The sequence below is a fragment of the Lepidochelys olivacea genome (assembly GCF_965140295.1).
Source record: "Lepidochelys olivacea isolate rLepOli2 genome assembly, chromosome: 2".
Lineage (NCBI taxonomy): Eukaryota > Metazoa > Chordata > Testudines > Cheloniidae > Lepidochelys > Lepidochelys olivacea.
Genome location: NC_140412.1, coordinates 203285749 through 203303778, shown reverse-complemented (window position 1 = coordinate 203303778; position 18030 = coordinate 203285749). Strand labels below are relative to the sequence as shown.

The following is an 18030-nucleotide window of genomic DNA, read 5'->3' as shown; positions in this document are numbered from 1 at the left end:
ACAGTGAAGGAGAAATCAGTTAGAAGCAAGAACCATTTTTCAGAGAGAGAAATGTTATTGAGGTACATGATTAAAAACACGAATGAAGAGGGAGGACAGAGAAATATTTATAATATAAAATCAGCAAAAGCACTTGGCAAAGGAGTGAATAATTTAACACAGGGATGTTTGGAGCTCCATGCTGGGGCCTGTATTTTGAATACTAGGGGCTAGACTGTTCTTTCACTGATTCCAATCTTACATCAGTGTAAGCTCCACTGGAATTCTCCTAATTTTCAGTGATGTGAGTGGAGGCCCAGGATATTTCACAAGAGTCAGTTTCTCCTCGACATAACACAAGCTGCGATGCTGCTCTCAAAAATTCTGTTTTCAAGTGACACTCTTTGGAGTGATGTAATTGTGACCGATGCCTAGAATGGACCATGCTAAGAATACCACACTCCGGGCAGACTGCAAGAAACAAGGCAGGCACACACCCCCAAAACAGGTGTTTTATTCTATAATTAGATTTACCAAACCAGTAACAAAAGAGATTGGGTGGGAGGGGTAGCTCAGTGGTTTGAGCATTGGCCTGCTAAACCCAGGGTTGAGAGTTCAATCCTTGAGGGGGCCATTTAGGAATCTGGGGCAAAAATTGGGGATTGGTCCTGCTTTGAGAAGGGAGTTGGACTAGATGACCTCCTGAGGTCCCTTCCAACCCTGATATTCTATGATTCTAGCTGAATTTAGATTCTGTAGCATCACACTGGTTAACAAGAAGCCAAAATCCAGTCCCCATTAAGCATTCCAGCCCTTGGTTCCCATTCAGACAAATTGGTCTTATATGATAAGTTATTGAAAACCCAATTAGCCATACATGAGGTTCTACCAATCCCAAAGGATCAGACACTTGCCCCAAGGTCGAGCTATATTTCAGATCTTATCCAAATATCATGTTGTCAGCCAATCGGTAAACTAACTAAAGATTTTATTAATAATAAAAAAAGAAAAGAAGAGAGTTATGGAATGTTTAAAAGATCGTAAACATTACAAATGATTGCAATGTCCTTAGATAAAATTTGTAGCAGTGATGGATGAGTCTGCTGGCTTGCAAAAGTCTCTCGGGGAAACTTCCAAAAGCCACTTATGGCTGTATGTAAAATACAGACACTGCATGGATCTGTATCAATAGGTATAAATATCAGTGTAGATAGTGAGGCATAGCTTAGGTAAGTAGAGTAGAGTTCCCTACACACCTGAAGTCCCAGAGTATGTATACTCTCATGGCTTTCTACATGCCCAAGCAGTGAGGCAGGGTGAACATGTGTCCCGATTTTATAGGGACAGTCCTGATATTTGGGGCTTTGTTTTATATAGGCACCTATTACACCCCACCCTCTGTCCCGATTTTTCACACTTGCTATCTGGTCACCCTAAAGCAGTGCCTCCTACATCTCCACTGCTATTATTGGCAATGTAGTGTCCTGCTTTCTCCCCATTTTGTAGACTTTCCCTGCCACAGATCAAGGCTTTGGTGGCAAGGAGCTGCTGGATCTTTTCCCCGCTTTTAGAGCCTTTCACTGCTGCATGTAGCTACACACAGCCTGCCTTTCACTGTGGTGTATAGAAACAACTGCAGTGTCTGTACTCTACACACTGGCATTTTGTAGACATAGCCAAAAATTCAGGATGGTTACACTTGCAGCAATCACACCATCTTTAGATCCAGGGGACTGGTTTGCAGCTCTCTACCTCCAAGGTGCATGTTTTCATATTGCAATCTATCCAGCCCACAGATGCGTTTGTATGGTTTATAGTTGGTCAGGACCATTTTCAATATCAAGCCCTCCCCTTTGGACTTTTCACCTCTCCCAGGATCTTCACAAAGGTCATGGTGGCAGTAGGAGCCCAGCTTCACCATTCCAGAGTAGTCATCTTTCCATACCTAGATGTCTGGTTTCTCAAAGGTGGATCTTATGAAGAAATTCACTCTGCAGTATTAAAGCCCTTAAATCTATTCAATAGGATAGACTTACAACTCAATGAAAAAAAAAAAAAAGCCCATTGTCACCCATTCAGAGAATAGATTTTATATGAGCTACCCTGATGTTCAGGGCTTGCTTACCAGAGGACAGATTTGTTACTGTAAACAAACCTAATTTCCTAAGTTCAGATGAGACCACAAACTTCAGCAATAATGTTCCTGGATCTTCTGGGCCAGCTGGAAGCCTGTGCCTTTGGGGCACTGCACTCCTATGTATATCTTGGTTGCTGGGATGGAGTCCCTCTCCACTCATGGTGCCTCCTGCTGATTGCTCTGGGGATTAGCTCAGTCTCTTAGCTGCGCCCTCCTTAGCAGTCCCTCTACTTGTCTTCTCTTTGTATGCGGCCTTCTCTACTCCCTCTTTTCAAGGAGTCTGTGCAGCTTCCTGCAGCCTCAAACACTCCTTCCCCCTTTCCAGGGAGTGACTCTTCGGCCCTAGTTGCTGCCCTCTACTCTGTGGCCAGCTACCTGACTTTCTACAGGCCCTGCCTGTTCCTGCCCAGGGGAGCCTATTCCTCCTCAATTAGCTCCCTGGCTTGCAGCCTAACTAGTAGCTTGGATCCATCTGGCCCCACTTAGTTCTTGCCAGGCCAGTGTGGGGTGCACACACCATCACCATTGCTTCCAGGTGTGATTTAGAACAGTCTACACTCCCAATAGACACAGTCTAGACAAAATAGTGTCCATTCCACCAAAGATTTTTGGAATCACTCAACTGGTGGGCAAACCTAGATAAAGTGTGTTCAGGAGTTCCCTTCACGCCAACTCCCTTCGTTGTGATCACAGAAGTATCCCTGATAGGATGGCGAGTTCATTTACTAGATCACACCCTTTTCACAGAAGCTCTAAGCTGTGAATCTGGTGCTTATTCCATTAAGCCCTCAGACCTACCAGGATTTCCAAAGATGATAGCAAATAACCTAAGCAGACACTTCTGCCAGGTTTACAAAGTGGGAGTACAACAATTTGACACTGAAGAAGGTATTTCTTACTGGGATTATCCAAATGTGAACTTCTTCACCACCATCACCAACAGAAAATGCCAGCGGTTCTGTTTGAGGGTAGGTCTGGTTCCTCATTTGTTAGACACCTTCCTTATTCTTTGGTCAAGAAACCTTCTATATGCCTATCGAACTCAGTTACTTCTCAAAACCATTACCAAAATCAGACAAGACACAGTCAGAATCATCCTAATAACACCAGCCTGGCTGAGACAAGTTTGGTTCCTTTATTGAGTTTGCTTCTCATCTCACCCATCACTTTGTCTGCTACTAATACACGACCTTCTGACCCAAGACTCGGGGAAGGTCCTTTATCCCAACCTTGTTGCTCTGCATCTCAAGGCTTGGCTCCTAGATGGCTGTCAGGAATAGAATGTACTGTTCAAGTGAAGTGCCAGAAGTATTACTGAATAGCAGGAAGTCACCTACTGGAAAATCATACCTACAAAAATGGAAGCGATTCCACCACTGGTACACACAGCAGGGTCTCTCCCCCATATCACATATTTTGGACTACCTCTTTGCTCTGAAGAACTCTGGACTGTCCTTCAACCCCCACAGTACAAGGATTTTCAGTACTTGCTCACACTGCTATGTCTTGATTCATTAATGGATTAACAAATCTCTTCCCACATGTCAGGGAGGACCTGCACCTTGTCTTCAGCTCCCTCATGAAACTTCTTTTAGAGCCATTAACCTAATTTAAAGACTGAGTCCCCCAATACTGTCTTTTATAGGGAAAGGTATCTCTTAGACCACATCCTTTTTTTCCACCTAACGTAATCCCAGATTTCCATAATAATCAGGAAATTTAACTCCCAGTCTTTTACCCTAACCTCACCAGTCCAGGGGGGGAGCTGCTCTTCATACCTTAGACACCAGGAAAGCTTTGGCTTCCTATCTAAAGAAAACCAAACCCTTTAGGGTTTCCCTCAGATTGTTTCCTTTGTAGACAGAATTAAAGGAGCTCAGAGGACTCTGCAAATGGGTCTCTGGCTGTGTTCTATCTTGTTATGAGATTGCTAAATTCCAAGCTCCCTCATAGAGTTATGGCCTGTTGTACCCAGTCACAGTCTAAATCAGTAGCCCTGCTGAGGAATGTTCCAATAGCAGAAATCTGTAGATAGTGGCTTTGGCTCACATTTTCTCACAGCACTATGCTCTCATTCACACCTCTAGGACAGATTCTGCCTTTGGAATTGCTATTCTTCAAACAGTCTTAGTCCAAGTTTCTAAGGGGATACTGCTTGGGAGTCACCTGAAGTGGAAATTACTCCAGAGAGGTTACTTACCTTGTATAGTAATTGGAGTTCTTTTGAGATGTTTATCCCCAAGAGTGCTCCTGTTCATTCCCTCCTTCCCCTCTGCTTTGGAGTCTTGGCTTGAGGAGACTTTGCAGTAGAGAAGGAACTGAGAACAGCGTATCCAACATTCCCCTATATACCCTTATTATGGCACATGAGGACAGCTACAGTGCATGTGTGGACTGAACAGGCACTTCTACCAAAAATCTCTGATCAAAGGTGCATGGGACACGTGCACCTGAAGTGAAGTATCCATAGGGCAGACATGTGGAAGAACTCCAGTTATTGTACAAAGTGAGCAACCTCTCCTTTTCATATTGCAGGCATAGGTTAGTCACAAATAGGCCTCTGCCACTGGACCACGACTCTTTTCCCTGGTGTAGGATGACATCTAGTTAGTATGTTGTGGCTTCCTCCTCTGTTCTCCTTCGTACTGGAACAAAGCTACTTACACTGTCTCAACCTGTTGTGCTGGTTATAGAAATAACATTATGGAACTACATTTGCAGTATTGTTGTAGCACTATTGGTCACAGGAGATATGAGAGCCTAGTTGCGAGAGGTAATACTTTTTATTGGACCAACTTTTTTGGTGGAAGGGACAAGCTTTTGAGCTTCACAGAGTTTGACCTCATGCCAAAAGAAGTTGGTCTAATAAAAGATATTACCTCACCCATCTTGTCTTTCTTGTTATAGAACTATGTCACTTGCAAAGCTGGCCAAGCTTGGAAACGATTAAACAGAAGACACAGACACAAATCAGAAAGAGAGAGAAAATAGGATGGGACGGAAAGACACAGTGGAGGAGGGTAGCAGGAATTGCAAACTTTACATCCTAAAGGTTGCCTAGGATACAGTCAGTCTTGGAGTTATGGTCTGATTTCTCATGGTTCCAGGTCTGATCTTTAGATTCCTTGTGAATTGTTTATGGTCTGGATGTATGAGAAAATTTCCTCAAAGTTCAAATGCTAAAATATTGTCTTCTCAATTATGAGAGAGAGCTTGTGAGTATCTCTAAAATGTCTAGAAAGAGCATGATCAATTCTCACTGTCTCATTAAAGTGTACAGTCAAGATAGTGTCTGGTAGGAATTTCTTACCATTTCAAGAAATGGTAAGTCTATTGCCATTCTAATTTGTAAACTTATAAAAACCCTAGGAGATCATCTAACTGATGCGTATTTGTCTACACAAACTCAATACATACTCTTTGTTTTGGGCTTGCTTTCGTCAACAATTCTTATGTGAATTTTGTTTAGGTTAGAACAATCCCCTGCCATTTTTTTTACCCACTTTGGGTCAGCAAAGATATTAAAACTCTGTCAAATATCTTACAGTCTCTGTGGAGGGGCAGCCCCTCACCCAGTCAAGTGGGGGCTAAAGAGCTCCTCTGGACTCAGTGAGCCTCAGCCCACAGCACCTGAAGGGCTTATCAATCCTGAGAAGTGTGGGCACTTAAAAAGTTGGGATCCTGGCTTAGTCTGGGCAGTACTCCTGAGCAAACACAGCTACTGCATGGAGCTCCCTGACTCTAGGCAATGAACTTCCTACTGGGGGAAGCAGCTTGAGAGCACCAGCTGCCTGAGCCCTCTGGAGAAACAGAGGGACTCGCTTTTTTTTTTTTTTAACTCTTCTTTTTGGAGCCCTGGGACTCAGCCTTGGTTGTCTGGAGATACAAGAGATAAGGAGCCCAGACCTTCCTCGCAAGGACTACTGGCCTTTTATCCTGTATGAGACCATGGAGGCCCAGACTTTTTTGTAGGCTGTGGAAGTGTTTTACCTTTTTCTTTTGGACTACTTTGACCCAACTCCAGTCCCCTCTCCCTAAGAGGTACAGCCAGAGAGCTGTACCCCAAGTCTGGAACCCAGACGACAGTCATGATGCCATCCAGAGAAGAACGTTCAGGGCAAGAGTGTCTTCTACACACATCCCGCACAGGTGACGCCAGAGAGGTACAACCTATATCAGTCCCCCTTAAATTACAGATTTTAATATAATGGTTAGTAGCTGTTTGGCTCAAATATTTCCCTGCTACCTATTGGTTATATTTTGATGTATTTAAATAGAAACCTCTAACACCACATAAATGTTTAATTATTTTGCCTCTGCACAGATTTCTAATTATATTTTGATGTATTTAAAGAAGAAACATTTAAGCTAATATAAATGTTTAATTGTTTCCCCTTTGGCACTCACGTTAGTGAAAAGCAGATCTACCTACTAATTCCTCAGCAGTCAGATATAATCGTTCTTGATTTTCTAATTGCAGAGCTTTCAAATAAATCAAAGCATGAGGGAAAAACTTTTAACTGTCCAGTTTTGCTTTTCTGTTGTCCATGTTATATGAAAGCCCACAGATAAATACATGTTGGGGTAAAGCTCACCTGGTACTCTTTTATAGCTTTGCGGGTAATGCTGCTTTATGCATTGAGCATTGGAAATCTACACTTCAACTTTGATATCTGAGAAGAGCTTGTTTCTGTCTGTTTGCTCAAGCATGCCGGACATTGCATACATCTGTGATGGACTGAATTAAAAAGGCAGAGATAAACAGTTTATCAAGAATTAGGAATTACAAACACCTGATGCTCCATGTGCATGCTGTGGAGGAAAAGAGTTTAATTCCTGAAAGCTCCCTATAAAACAAGAGAGCCAACTACAGAACAATCCTCCAAATGGGAGCTAAGAAAAATAAAAGTTAAAATATTGGGGGAAGAGGGAGTATGAGGTGTGGGAGTGTGTGTGGGGGAGAGTACTGAGTATGTAAGTATGAACCATAAAATTCGAGACATACTTACAGCCTACCTTGTAGCTTTTTCATATCATTTATTTGGTTGGTGCAATTTTGTTTCACAACTACCCTACCCAATACACAAGCTACATGTACATAGGGAAAGGAAATATTGATATTTCAGAGCAAAACTGCCTGATAATTCAAGATACTAACCACTGGTATTTTGGTGGGGGTTTTTTTGACTTGACAATAAAAGTGAGCATACCTGTGTAATTTAGTCTGTTCATAGTGGACTGACATATGGACATTGTCTATGGAACCTAAACATCCAAGAAAACCCACTGAGGTCTAGCATACCAGGCCACAGAGATAAGCCACCCTATATCCCTTTGTCTTCACAGGGAGAAAGCCAGCCCTGCCACTGTCCCTTTCTACCTGGGGCCACACACTTCTCTTTTATGGGAGGCTTCTCAGAATTCTTAAAGAACCATGCACATTTCTGGTGCTGTAAAAATAAAATAATAATAATACTCTAAATCTGTGGCAGTGCTCCTTTGAGATCAGTAGAAGTTATACCAGTAGCTCTCGTTGGCATCAGTAGAAGCTATGTGCATAGCTTAAGGGCAAGATATGGCCTTTGTCTTTTGGGAAGTGAAAATAATTGAGACTGAACTGTCAAGATCTGAACTTTTATTTGAAATGGAACGTGTTTTAGCATGCCATGTCAAAAGAATCTGTGTTGACTAACATGCAGCCTTAAACAATGAAAAGGAAACACACAAAGTGCGCAAGCCATCAAATAATTCATATTTCTTCTGATATCTCTCCAATGTACCCCACCAGTCAGTTCTTTTCAGATGGCTCAGCACTTTCTATTTTAAACAAGTGTTTACTGTTGAAGAGGATATTTCTTTTGGAATCCTATGTTGAGCAGTTATAGCAGAAAGTTGTAATAAATTAGTTCTTTTTTAATTAAAAAGAATTGTTTTTCCCCTGTAATTAATAAAAGAATATTTTAAAGTAATTGAATTACATGCATTGTGGCTTCATTTTTCTCAGTGACAGCCTTGTTGTAATAGCTGTGCCTATGTGATTTATTAAAGAAAAATGTTAGGTTTGGTTTCAGAGGCTTTTAAAAAAAATTTATTCAATAAAAGCTCCCTTTGAAATCGATGCAAATAATTCCTTAGGGCCCATTCCTTTATACACTGACACATGAGTAACTTTACACCTGTGACTGGTTCAATGAGACTAGGCAGGTGTGTAAAGTACATAAGTGTTTGTAGGAACAGACCCTTAGTAAGAATTAAAGGAAAACTGAGTAAGGACTTCAAAATATGACCCTGTCTTTTTTTCCAAGCATTTGGAAAATAGACTTACTGTCCTGTTGACACTGCAGTTCATTTGAAGCAGGAAGTACCTATGTCTAATTCTGTTTCTTCTCTTTGTCAAGCAGATATTATATTAAATTTCCGAACAACCTATGTCAGCAAGTCTGGCCAAGTTATATTTGAAGCAAGATCTATTTGTATCCACTATGTGACTACCTGGTTCATCATTGATTTAATTGCTGCACTTCCCTTTGATCTCCTTTATGCTTTTAATGTCACTGTGGTGAGTACTACACTTGCATTCTATTAACAGTGTTTCTCTCAAGGGCTCATTTTTGCAAATCAGCTTTTTTTTTTGGTGGGGAAGGAGAACTGTTCTGTGAACAAAAAGCAAATAAATTACAATCTCTTTGTTCTTGTATTCTCATAAACAAACTAGGGAAATGTGGTTTAGATTAAATTAATATAAGGAGGGTGCACAACTACTTGAAAGAACTGGTTGAAAGAGTAGTCATCAACAGTTGGCTGTCAAACTTAGAGTGTGTATTTAGTAGGGTCCCTCAAGGGTCAGTCCTGGGTCTGGTAATGTTCAATACTTTCATTAATGACTTGGATAATGGAGTGGAGAGTGTGCTTATAAAATTTGCAGACGTCATCAAGCTGAGAGGGGTTGCAAGCACTTTGGCAGACAGGATTAGAATTCAAAGTAACCTTAACAAATTAGAGAATTGATCTGAAATTGACAAGATGAAATTCAGTAAAGACATGTAAAATACTTAGAGGTCTGCACATGTTTTCAAATCCAATTCTTTTTCTTGGAGAGCTTAACTTGTGTGCTAAAAGTTTTGTAAAATTCATTCCACATGGTCAACATGAATACAAACTCTAGTTCTTGCATCTTGTTTGCAACGTTTTCTGCCTCTCAAATAGTTTCTCCCTTTTGTGATTGGTCTTCAGCTATACTTTCTAATGCATCCACAATCTTTGAGTAAGACTCCAGAATTTCACTTGTTGCCACTGCATGTGCCTCCCAGCGAGTATCAGAGATTTCAACACATGATCATTGCCCAAATATGTTTTAAGAACTGCCCATCAGTGTGTTGAGGCAGAGAAAAATGTATAAAGTAACTGGACTGTTGAGAAAAAACTTACTTCCACCGGACAACAATCAACAGCTCTGCGGCCAACAAGACTGAGAGAGTGTGCAGCACATGGCATGAATATGGCATATTTGTTCTGTTCTAAAAGCTTCTTCTGCAGTCCTTGATAACGCCCTGACACGTTGGCAGCGTTGTCGTAAGACTGACCCCTGCACTTTGAGAAATCTATTTTGCAAACTTGGCACAGATAATGCAGTACTTGATTTGCCATTTCTTCACTAGTGTGGCTTTTCAAATTGAGGAGTGTTATAAATCGTTCAACTGGTTTTCCATCTGTGGGAGACACATATCTTAGTACAGTACTCAATTGATCAATATGTGAAAGATCAGATGTAGAATTGACAGATAAACTGAAGTACCCAGCAGTACTTATTTCATCCACAATAGCTGAACAAACTTTGTCACTCATTAGACCAATGAGTTGAGGAATAGCTCAGTGGTTTGAGCATTGGCCTGCTAAACCCAAGGTTGTGAGTTCAATCCTTAAGGGGGCCATTTAGGGATCTGGGGCAAAAATTGAGGATTGGTCCTGCTTTGAGCAGGGGGTTAGACAAGATGATCTCTTGAGGTCCCTTCCAACCCTGATATTCTGTGAGTTCATCACATATCGTCTTGGATAAGCATAATGGGTTACCTTTGCCAGCATTCCCATATTTTGAGATATGGCCTGCTAAAAATGGGTCAAACTGAACCACAACACAGGACAGGATCTGATTTCCTTGCATTATTTCAATCTACGTTAGTAAAATGCCCCCCTGGTTTAGGTGGGGATAAGTAATAAAAAAAGAACAGAAAAACGGGGGAAGAGTGTATAGTAGAGTGTAAGGAAGTCTAACAAAGTTCTGATTTTTCCTATGGTGACTACTCCAATGCTTTTTAAAAAAAATATCAAACATCAATTTTTAAAAAAAAAACCCTCATTTTTTTTGGTGCCCTCTGCTTTGCTGGTACCCTAAGCATGTGCTTAGTCTGCCTATTGGGTAATCCAGCCCTGCACAACTACAAAATGGGGACTAACTAGTAGTGCTGAAAACGGTCTGGGTTTATAGACCATAAATTGAATGAGAGTCAACAATCTGATGCAGCTGCAAAAAAGGCTAATATTCTGGGAGTATTAACAGTAGTGTCATCTGTAAGACACAGGAGGTAATTGTTCCACTATACGCAGCACTGGTGAGGCCTCAGCTGGACTACTGTGTCTAGTTCTGGGGCCACGCTTAGGAAAGATGGGGACAAACTGGAGAGGAAAGCAACAATGATAAAAGGTTTAGAAAACCTGACCTATGAGAAAAGGAAAAAAACTGCACGTTTAGTCTTGAGAGAAAAAAAGACCTGAAAACTGTCTTCAAATATCAAGGGATATTAAAAGAGGACAGAGATCAATTGTTCTCCATGGCCACTGAATGTAGAACAAGAAGTAATGGACTTAATTTGCAGCAAGGAAGATTTAGGTTAAATATTAGGAATAACTTTCTGGAATGGGCTTCCAGGGGAGGTTGTGGAATCCACATAACTGGAGGATTTTAAGAACAGGTTGGACAAACACCTCTCAGGATGGTCTATGTTCACTCGGTCCTGCCTCAGCACAGGAGGTGGACTTGATGACCTCTTGAGATCCTTCCCAGTTTTACATTTCTATGATTTCTATTCTTTGAAATTTGTTTTCTCTTTCAGCACTGTGAAATGTTTTGGCCTAAGGTACTAAAGGGAGAAATCAAATACAGTTGTTGAAACGTATTTAACAGCTCAGCCATAGGCATCAAATTGACAAGAAGCCTGTCAGTGGTGCAGTGGCCCTATTGAATTCAGTGGGACTTGTGGGGGAGCAAGGTGCTACTAAAGCAGAGTAAAGAGATCAGAATTTGACCCATAAGAAATTACTAAGCAGAGCGAAAGTGTCCTCTGACAATATAACTGTGAGTTGGACTCTTACCCAAGTGACAAAATGTCAGCTAGATGAAGAAGAATTTTGAACAGTATTAAAGATAGAATGTCAAGACAAAATAAATTGAGCTTGTGCCTTTTTTGCTTCTTTGTAATGTATAAAGAGAGTGTAAAAATGGTCTTTTCTGAGATTTTTTTTCCTGTTCATTTTTAAATGAGAAATCTCTGTAGCCTTATCAACTTTAGCAAAATTAACCAGAGCTGGCAACTGGGATCAGCAATGGATACGTCTGAACTGGGTGCTGAAAATGCCTTACTTATCAATGTAGCCAAGGGCAAACTGGGTTCATCATCATTTCAGGAGTCCACATGGAAGTTAATGCTCTTCAGATCATCAATTTCTGCTCAGTACCTCTTCCCCCATTTCTTTGAGAAGGTGTGTTCTGTACAGATGGAGAGGCCCAGGGAGGAGAAGAGAGCTTGACAGGATCAGGGAGAGGGCCATATCCTCGGGAGAGGGCCTGGTTTCCATAGAATTTGCCTACACTTCTTGTGGCAGAATTAGACTCTTTCCTTCGTATGTGGTTATAAACTTATGCTTTGAATGGAGCATTCAGCAGAAACTCAATATCTAACTTCGGAAAGATTTTAGCAGAGATTTTCCATTCCTGTGGGTTTTTCACATAAGAGGGCTGGGTGTTTAATGCTTAGTATTTTGTAGTTCTTAGGATTTTGTCCTCCCAGGAATGGGCACACACATCTCTTGTTAGTATTGAGAATTACACATGTAGGTTGAGGGTAGAATAGACCCCCTAGGTTAGAGAGCAAAACTAGCCAAACTCTTGAAATTAATTTAATGTAATTAATGCATATATTTGCATGAACAAAAATTAAAATATAATTATATAATATATTAATTCACATATTAATTCATCAACAAAATTATAATGCACTGAGCATCCTGAGCTACCAGTCCAGTTTAGCTCAGTGCATTGTAATTGTGCCAACCAACATGAATGTCAGTGAATTTTATTTCCAGTCAGAAATTTACATTGCAACTTCTTTATGAATGAGCCATTCCAAAGCCTTTTCTTCAAGGATTATTTTAAAAATAGACTATTTTAGTTTGTACCATAATCTGAATAAAATGTTTCCTTTAAAACTAGTACTGTTGGAATTGGGGCGGGGACAGGGGGAATCTTTATCATAATGAATTCTGTAGGGGAGAACCATTTTCCAACAATTACTTTTTCTGTTAAAGAAGACACAGCAATACAAATGCTATAATAATTTGATTAGTTCAGATCAGTCCTTCCTATCATACCTTTTATCATTGTTCTCTGTGGACAATATTGTAGTAACTAATTACTTAGTAGGCCCCTGAAATAGTGATTCTCCATAAGATACATAGTGAGCCGTAGCTCTGAGCCCTGAGTAAGGGACAGTGTATAGCTGTGTTGCCCCAGGAAGTAATTGTGACTCTGGTCACCCTAGGTATCCCCAGCAGGGGAGTTATGGGAGGTTTCACTCCCTCTGTACCACCTCAGCTGAGCAAAGGGAGCATACCATGGCAGAGGATTGGCCAGCCTTATCTTCTCATTTAAGTCAGTCCATTCACAGCCATAATCATATTTGTGGCTGTTCTCTGAATTCTCTCTATTATGCAGTGGCCTTTCTTGTTTTCAGAGGCCTAGGACTTTTTACTCTTGTGCACTCACTGTCTCCCCAAATACCTACATGTTTTTATCCAAGAGCATAAATGCTGCACTGCTTTGCACTTCGTATTGTTATTTACCTCTCTGCAAAATTGGTGTTAAGTGCTACCAAACCAAAAATCTCAATATTACACCAGTAGTAGTTTTCTACACTCATTTTGCACATGATTTGTTCTAATGTAAATGACTATCTCTGGTGTAAGGCGAACAGCTAACAGAGTTTCTATGGGAGTTTGGCCTGAAAGGAGAGTGGTGGTTTTGTGTTCAGTGCTGGAGGTGCAGTCTTGGTTGGGTTTTTGTTTTGTTTTGTTTTGGGTTTTTTTTGTTTTTTTTGTTTTTTTTTGGAATAGGGTCTAGGAAAAGAATACAATGATGGCTACTGAGGCAGTAAAAAGTGAACAGAGTGAACTAAAAAGTGAACAGTGGAGATACAGAAAATGATTGGATGCAGAAGCTCTATTATGTATGTTATCCTTGAGTGGGTATCTGATGGAAGCTACTTATTGATGAAATATCACCTGATAGAGCTTATGAGAGAAGACCCAAAATAGTTAGTGGTGGTGATATCTAGTTGAGTAAAAGATTTGTTGCACTGGGGAATGAGGAGGGGAAAAAGGCAGAAGATGGGATATCGAGGAAGAAAAGAAGGGAAGCAAGTCCCTGAAGGAGAGGAAGAGATGATAGAGACAGCCAAGGACTTCAGTCTAAATGAGCCTGATGTATGGGGGCTGCAAGTTTGGAGAGAACATAAAACAAATTCATACCAGCACCTGAAAGAGACAGGTCTTTGTGATCAGAGACTCCATACTCTGAATTGACTGGCCTGTCCCCAGACCAGATCCACAGAACAGAAGAGTGTGCTGTCTGCCAGCAGCCGGGATTCAAGATATGTGCATGAGGCTGAAGAGGATCCTGATGGGAGTGAGGAAAAAAATCCATCAATTGTGCTGCATGTTAGGATAAATCACACTGCTAGATTCTCACTGGAATGGACCAAGGATGACTACACTTCGTTTGGAAAGACACACAAAGAAGTGGAAGCTCAGGTGATTTTCAGTGGAATACTTACGGTCCCTAGAAAAAGAGGGCAAAAGTGAGTAAGATAATGAAGATCAATAGATGGCTCAAGGCTTGGGGCTATATGAGGAATGTTTGGGGATTATTGACCATTGAGAGGCATTTATGGAGAGAGGATTTTTCTCGACTGATGGACTTCACTTAGATGCCTGGGGTATTGAGTCCAGAAGGTTAAGACTGCCATGACTGATAAGAAGGGCTTTAAAGTAGGAGATAAGGGGAGAAGGTTGGGAGAGACTCATGAAATCTCCACTCCTGGCTTTCAATGCATAGGAGCAGGAAAATCAGTTAAATTAAGATATAGTAAGAGATAATGGAATACCACAAAGTAAGAATATGGACAGAAAGGAGAAAGAAAATACAAATATTGATTAGAGTAATAGTCAGGTAGGTATTACATTTACTGAAAGGACTATATTTAATCCAGCTAGAAAACTGAGATGCTTATACTTGAGTGCAGTGAGTCGGGAAAATAAAATAGAAGAATTGGAACTACTGGTGCAGTAGATCAAACCAGATATTCTAAAGCAGTGGTGGGCAACTGTGGGCAAAATGTGGAGGACCCTGGGAATTTTTTAAAATCAACTATACAAAAACTATCTGAAATTTGCATCCAAAGCAAGGGGGGAAAACCTATAGGGAAAGGCTCCACCCCCAGATGGATGAATAACCACCTTAAAAATGTTCTTAGGTGTAAGCAGAGAGTCTGTGTGAAATGGAAAGAGGGATTGAGCACAAAGAAAGCACAATTATGGAGCTTAGAAAATGTAGGAACAAAGTGAGATTTGCTAAAAATCAAGATAAATTAGCTCTTGATAAGAAAATTAAAATAGAGATTTTTTTTAGCTATAGAAATAAAAAGAGAATAAGGAAGGATAAGGTTTGGCCATTAAGCAGTGTGCATGGGAAGGAGATTGATGATACTGTAGGTATGTCCCAAAACCTAAATGAATACTTTACCTTTCAGTAAGGATGATCATATGTCATATGTGCATGAAGGCAGTACTTCTAATGGAAATGAGCATCTAGAAGTGGAAATTACCACATCTGAGGTGTAAGAAAAGCATAAGAAGCTCAATGTGCTCAAACTGGAGGGAATGGATAATTTCAGATAAGAATACTGAAAAAACTGTCACGTGAGATTGCTAGTCTGATAGCAAGGATTTTTAATAGATCTATCTCTATGGGTGTACTACCATATGAGTACTTTCATTTAAGAAAAGCAAAAAGTGATCTGGGCATTATAGACATATTAGTCATTACAGACTTCAGTAGTATGCCGGGCTTTAGAGCAAATTGTGAAGGAAAGAATAATTAAATTCATGGAGGCAAATAGTAAAGGGGATGTAATGTAATGAGTTTACCGATGGTAGATCATACCAGGCTAACCTGATTTCCTTCTTTGAGAAAATAACTGATCTTTTTAGATAAAGGAAGTGCAGTAGATCTAATATATTTGGACTTCAGTAAAGCATTGTACCACATGGGAAATTCTTACTTAAATTAGGGAAGATGTGGATCAGTACAAGAATTGTAAGGTGGCTAAGGAACTGGTTAAGAGGGAGGAGGCAGCAGGTTGTGCTGAAATGTATTATTGGACTTCAGGGAGGTTACTAGCAGAGTTCAAGGATTGGTCTTGAGACCAACCTTGTTCAATATTTTTACTAATGACTAGCACAAAAAGTAGGAGTATGCTCATGAAATTTGCCGGTGATACAAAAGTGGGAGCCATCACCGATATAGAGGAGGATGGAAATATTATACAGTAATGTGTGGGTGACCTTGAAGCCTAGAATGACAGAAATGGGTTGAAATTCAATAATATGAAGTGCAAGGCTATGCAGTTAGGGTCTAATAAGAATTTCTGCTTCAAGTTGGGGGCTTACCAGTTGGCAGCCAGAGAGGGAGAGAGATACCTGAGTGTGTGGGCCAGCCACAGGATGACTGAGTCACCAGTGTGATGTGTATGTGAAAAAGGCAAATACTGTATGATCTGAGGATGTAGCCCATGAGGCATTTCCAGTTGAGATAGAGAAATATTACTGCTATTGTGCAAGACCTCATTTGGAATACTGTGTACAGTTCTGGTCACCTATGTTCAAGAAAGATGATCTTAAACTGGCGCAGATGCAGGTACTAGGATGATCAGAGGAATGGACGGCCTGTCTTAGGACAGGAGACTGGAAGAGCCTAGCTTGCTTAGTCTGTGAAAATGAAGGCTGAGAGGGGATATGATTGCTCTCTACAAATACATTAGGGGGATAAATACCAGAAATGGTGGAGAGCTGTTAAGCTAAAGGACAATGCTGGCACAAATGGGTATAAACTGGCCATGAACAAATTCAGACTGGAAATTAGAAGAAGGTTTCTAACCATCAGAGGGGTTAGGTTCTGAAACAGACTCCCAATAGGAGTTGTGGGGGGAAACAACGTAATTCGTTTTAGAAAGAGCTAGACAAATTTGATTGTGGTTGTCTGAGGGGGTTACTCATGATGGTAGGGAGCAGGGCTCAGCAGCCCTGAGGCTCATTTCTAGTTTGTCCAATGTTCCTAAAAGCTCATGCTTCCGTGTTTCGGCCAGCCACCTGCAGCAGTCAGGAAGAGATCTTCTCCATTGCCAACCCAGTGTATTGTGGGCTGTATTTCTTTTTATAAACCTCCTTCTTCTGAAGCATCAGGGATTGCCACAGTTGAAGACAGGCCATTAGGTGGGATGGGTTGGGACTGTGAAGGCACCCAGCATTCTCTCTGAGGTGCTTGGGTGGCTGGCTTTTGCTCACATGCTCAGGGTCTAACTGATTTTGCTTTATCTGGGGTTGGGAAAGTCTTTTCCACCTGGTCAGATTGGGTAGTGACCACCTTCATCTTCCTCTGCAGCATGTGGGTGTGGGACAGTTGCCAGGACTATTTGGGTATATCTCGCTTAATCATTTCCTTGCCATCATGGGGGGCACTGGTGCAGCTCGGTCCCACCTATTCTCTTCCTGTGGCACATAAGTCTGGTCTTCTGTGGGCTGTAATACTTTGGTTTCATTTCAGATGTTGGGTTTAGTATGCAGGTTCTGTTGGTGGCCTGTGATATACAGGAGGCCAGACTAGATGATCTGGTGTCCCTTCTGGCCTTAAATTCTGTCTCTAAGGCAACAGAGAATCAAGCCCAAAGAGTCAAGAGAATCCTTTCCAACTTTGTATGAAATTTAGCAATTTCATTTCTGATTCCTAACCGCCTCAGTAGTTCAAGGCACTGAAGGCTGCTATTATTTCAGCTTATATTGCCTTTTGCTAAACTCTCGTCTTTATGTCATTTCCACAGGAAAGGTTAACCCAGCTAGTCTAAATTGATTAACTGAATGTAGAAATTCAGCTAGCGTTGTATTTATGGACAAAGCAAATCTACACTGGCACAAGTATGAGTGCTGATTCTTCACTTTGTCTTTCTAAATTTATTATAGAGAAAATAAAGCTGCCTGCTTTCATCTGAGATCTTTCAATGACAGATTGAACACAATAGAAGAAAAAACTGGGAATAACTAATGAGAAAATTCAGTGTAATTATCTAAGATTTATTATGCTAATGTGCAAATTTATTTTCACATAATTTCAAGATGTGGGGCTTTTTAGCCCAAGTAGAAAAATGAAATATTTTTCTAGACCTCATAAAAAGAAATGTTGCATTGTTTCAACTATTGTTTAATATCCAGTAGTGTTCTCCCTTTTTTACCAAAACAAATTGGTCAAAGTTCAGAATATAGTCACAATTTACCTATGAATGAACATGGAAATCAGCATTTTTTTTTAGCAA

General features: G+C 40.7%; 1 protein-coding gene across 1 annotated transcript in view; it reads left to right on the top strand.

Annotated features, from left to right (window-relative positions):
- Positions 1–18030, top strand: part of KCNH8 (potassium voltage-gated channel subfamily H member 8) — a gene marked incomplete at its 5' end in the record, with an annotated part of 388500 nt that overhangs the window by 235738 nt on the left and 134732 nt on the right. The window contains one exon of the mRNA XM_084621376.1: positions 8518–8675. Within this exon, the coding sequence (XP_084477502.1) occupies positions 8518–8675 (158 nt within the window). The remainder of the gene's footprint in view (positions 1–8517; positions 8676–18030) is intronic.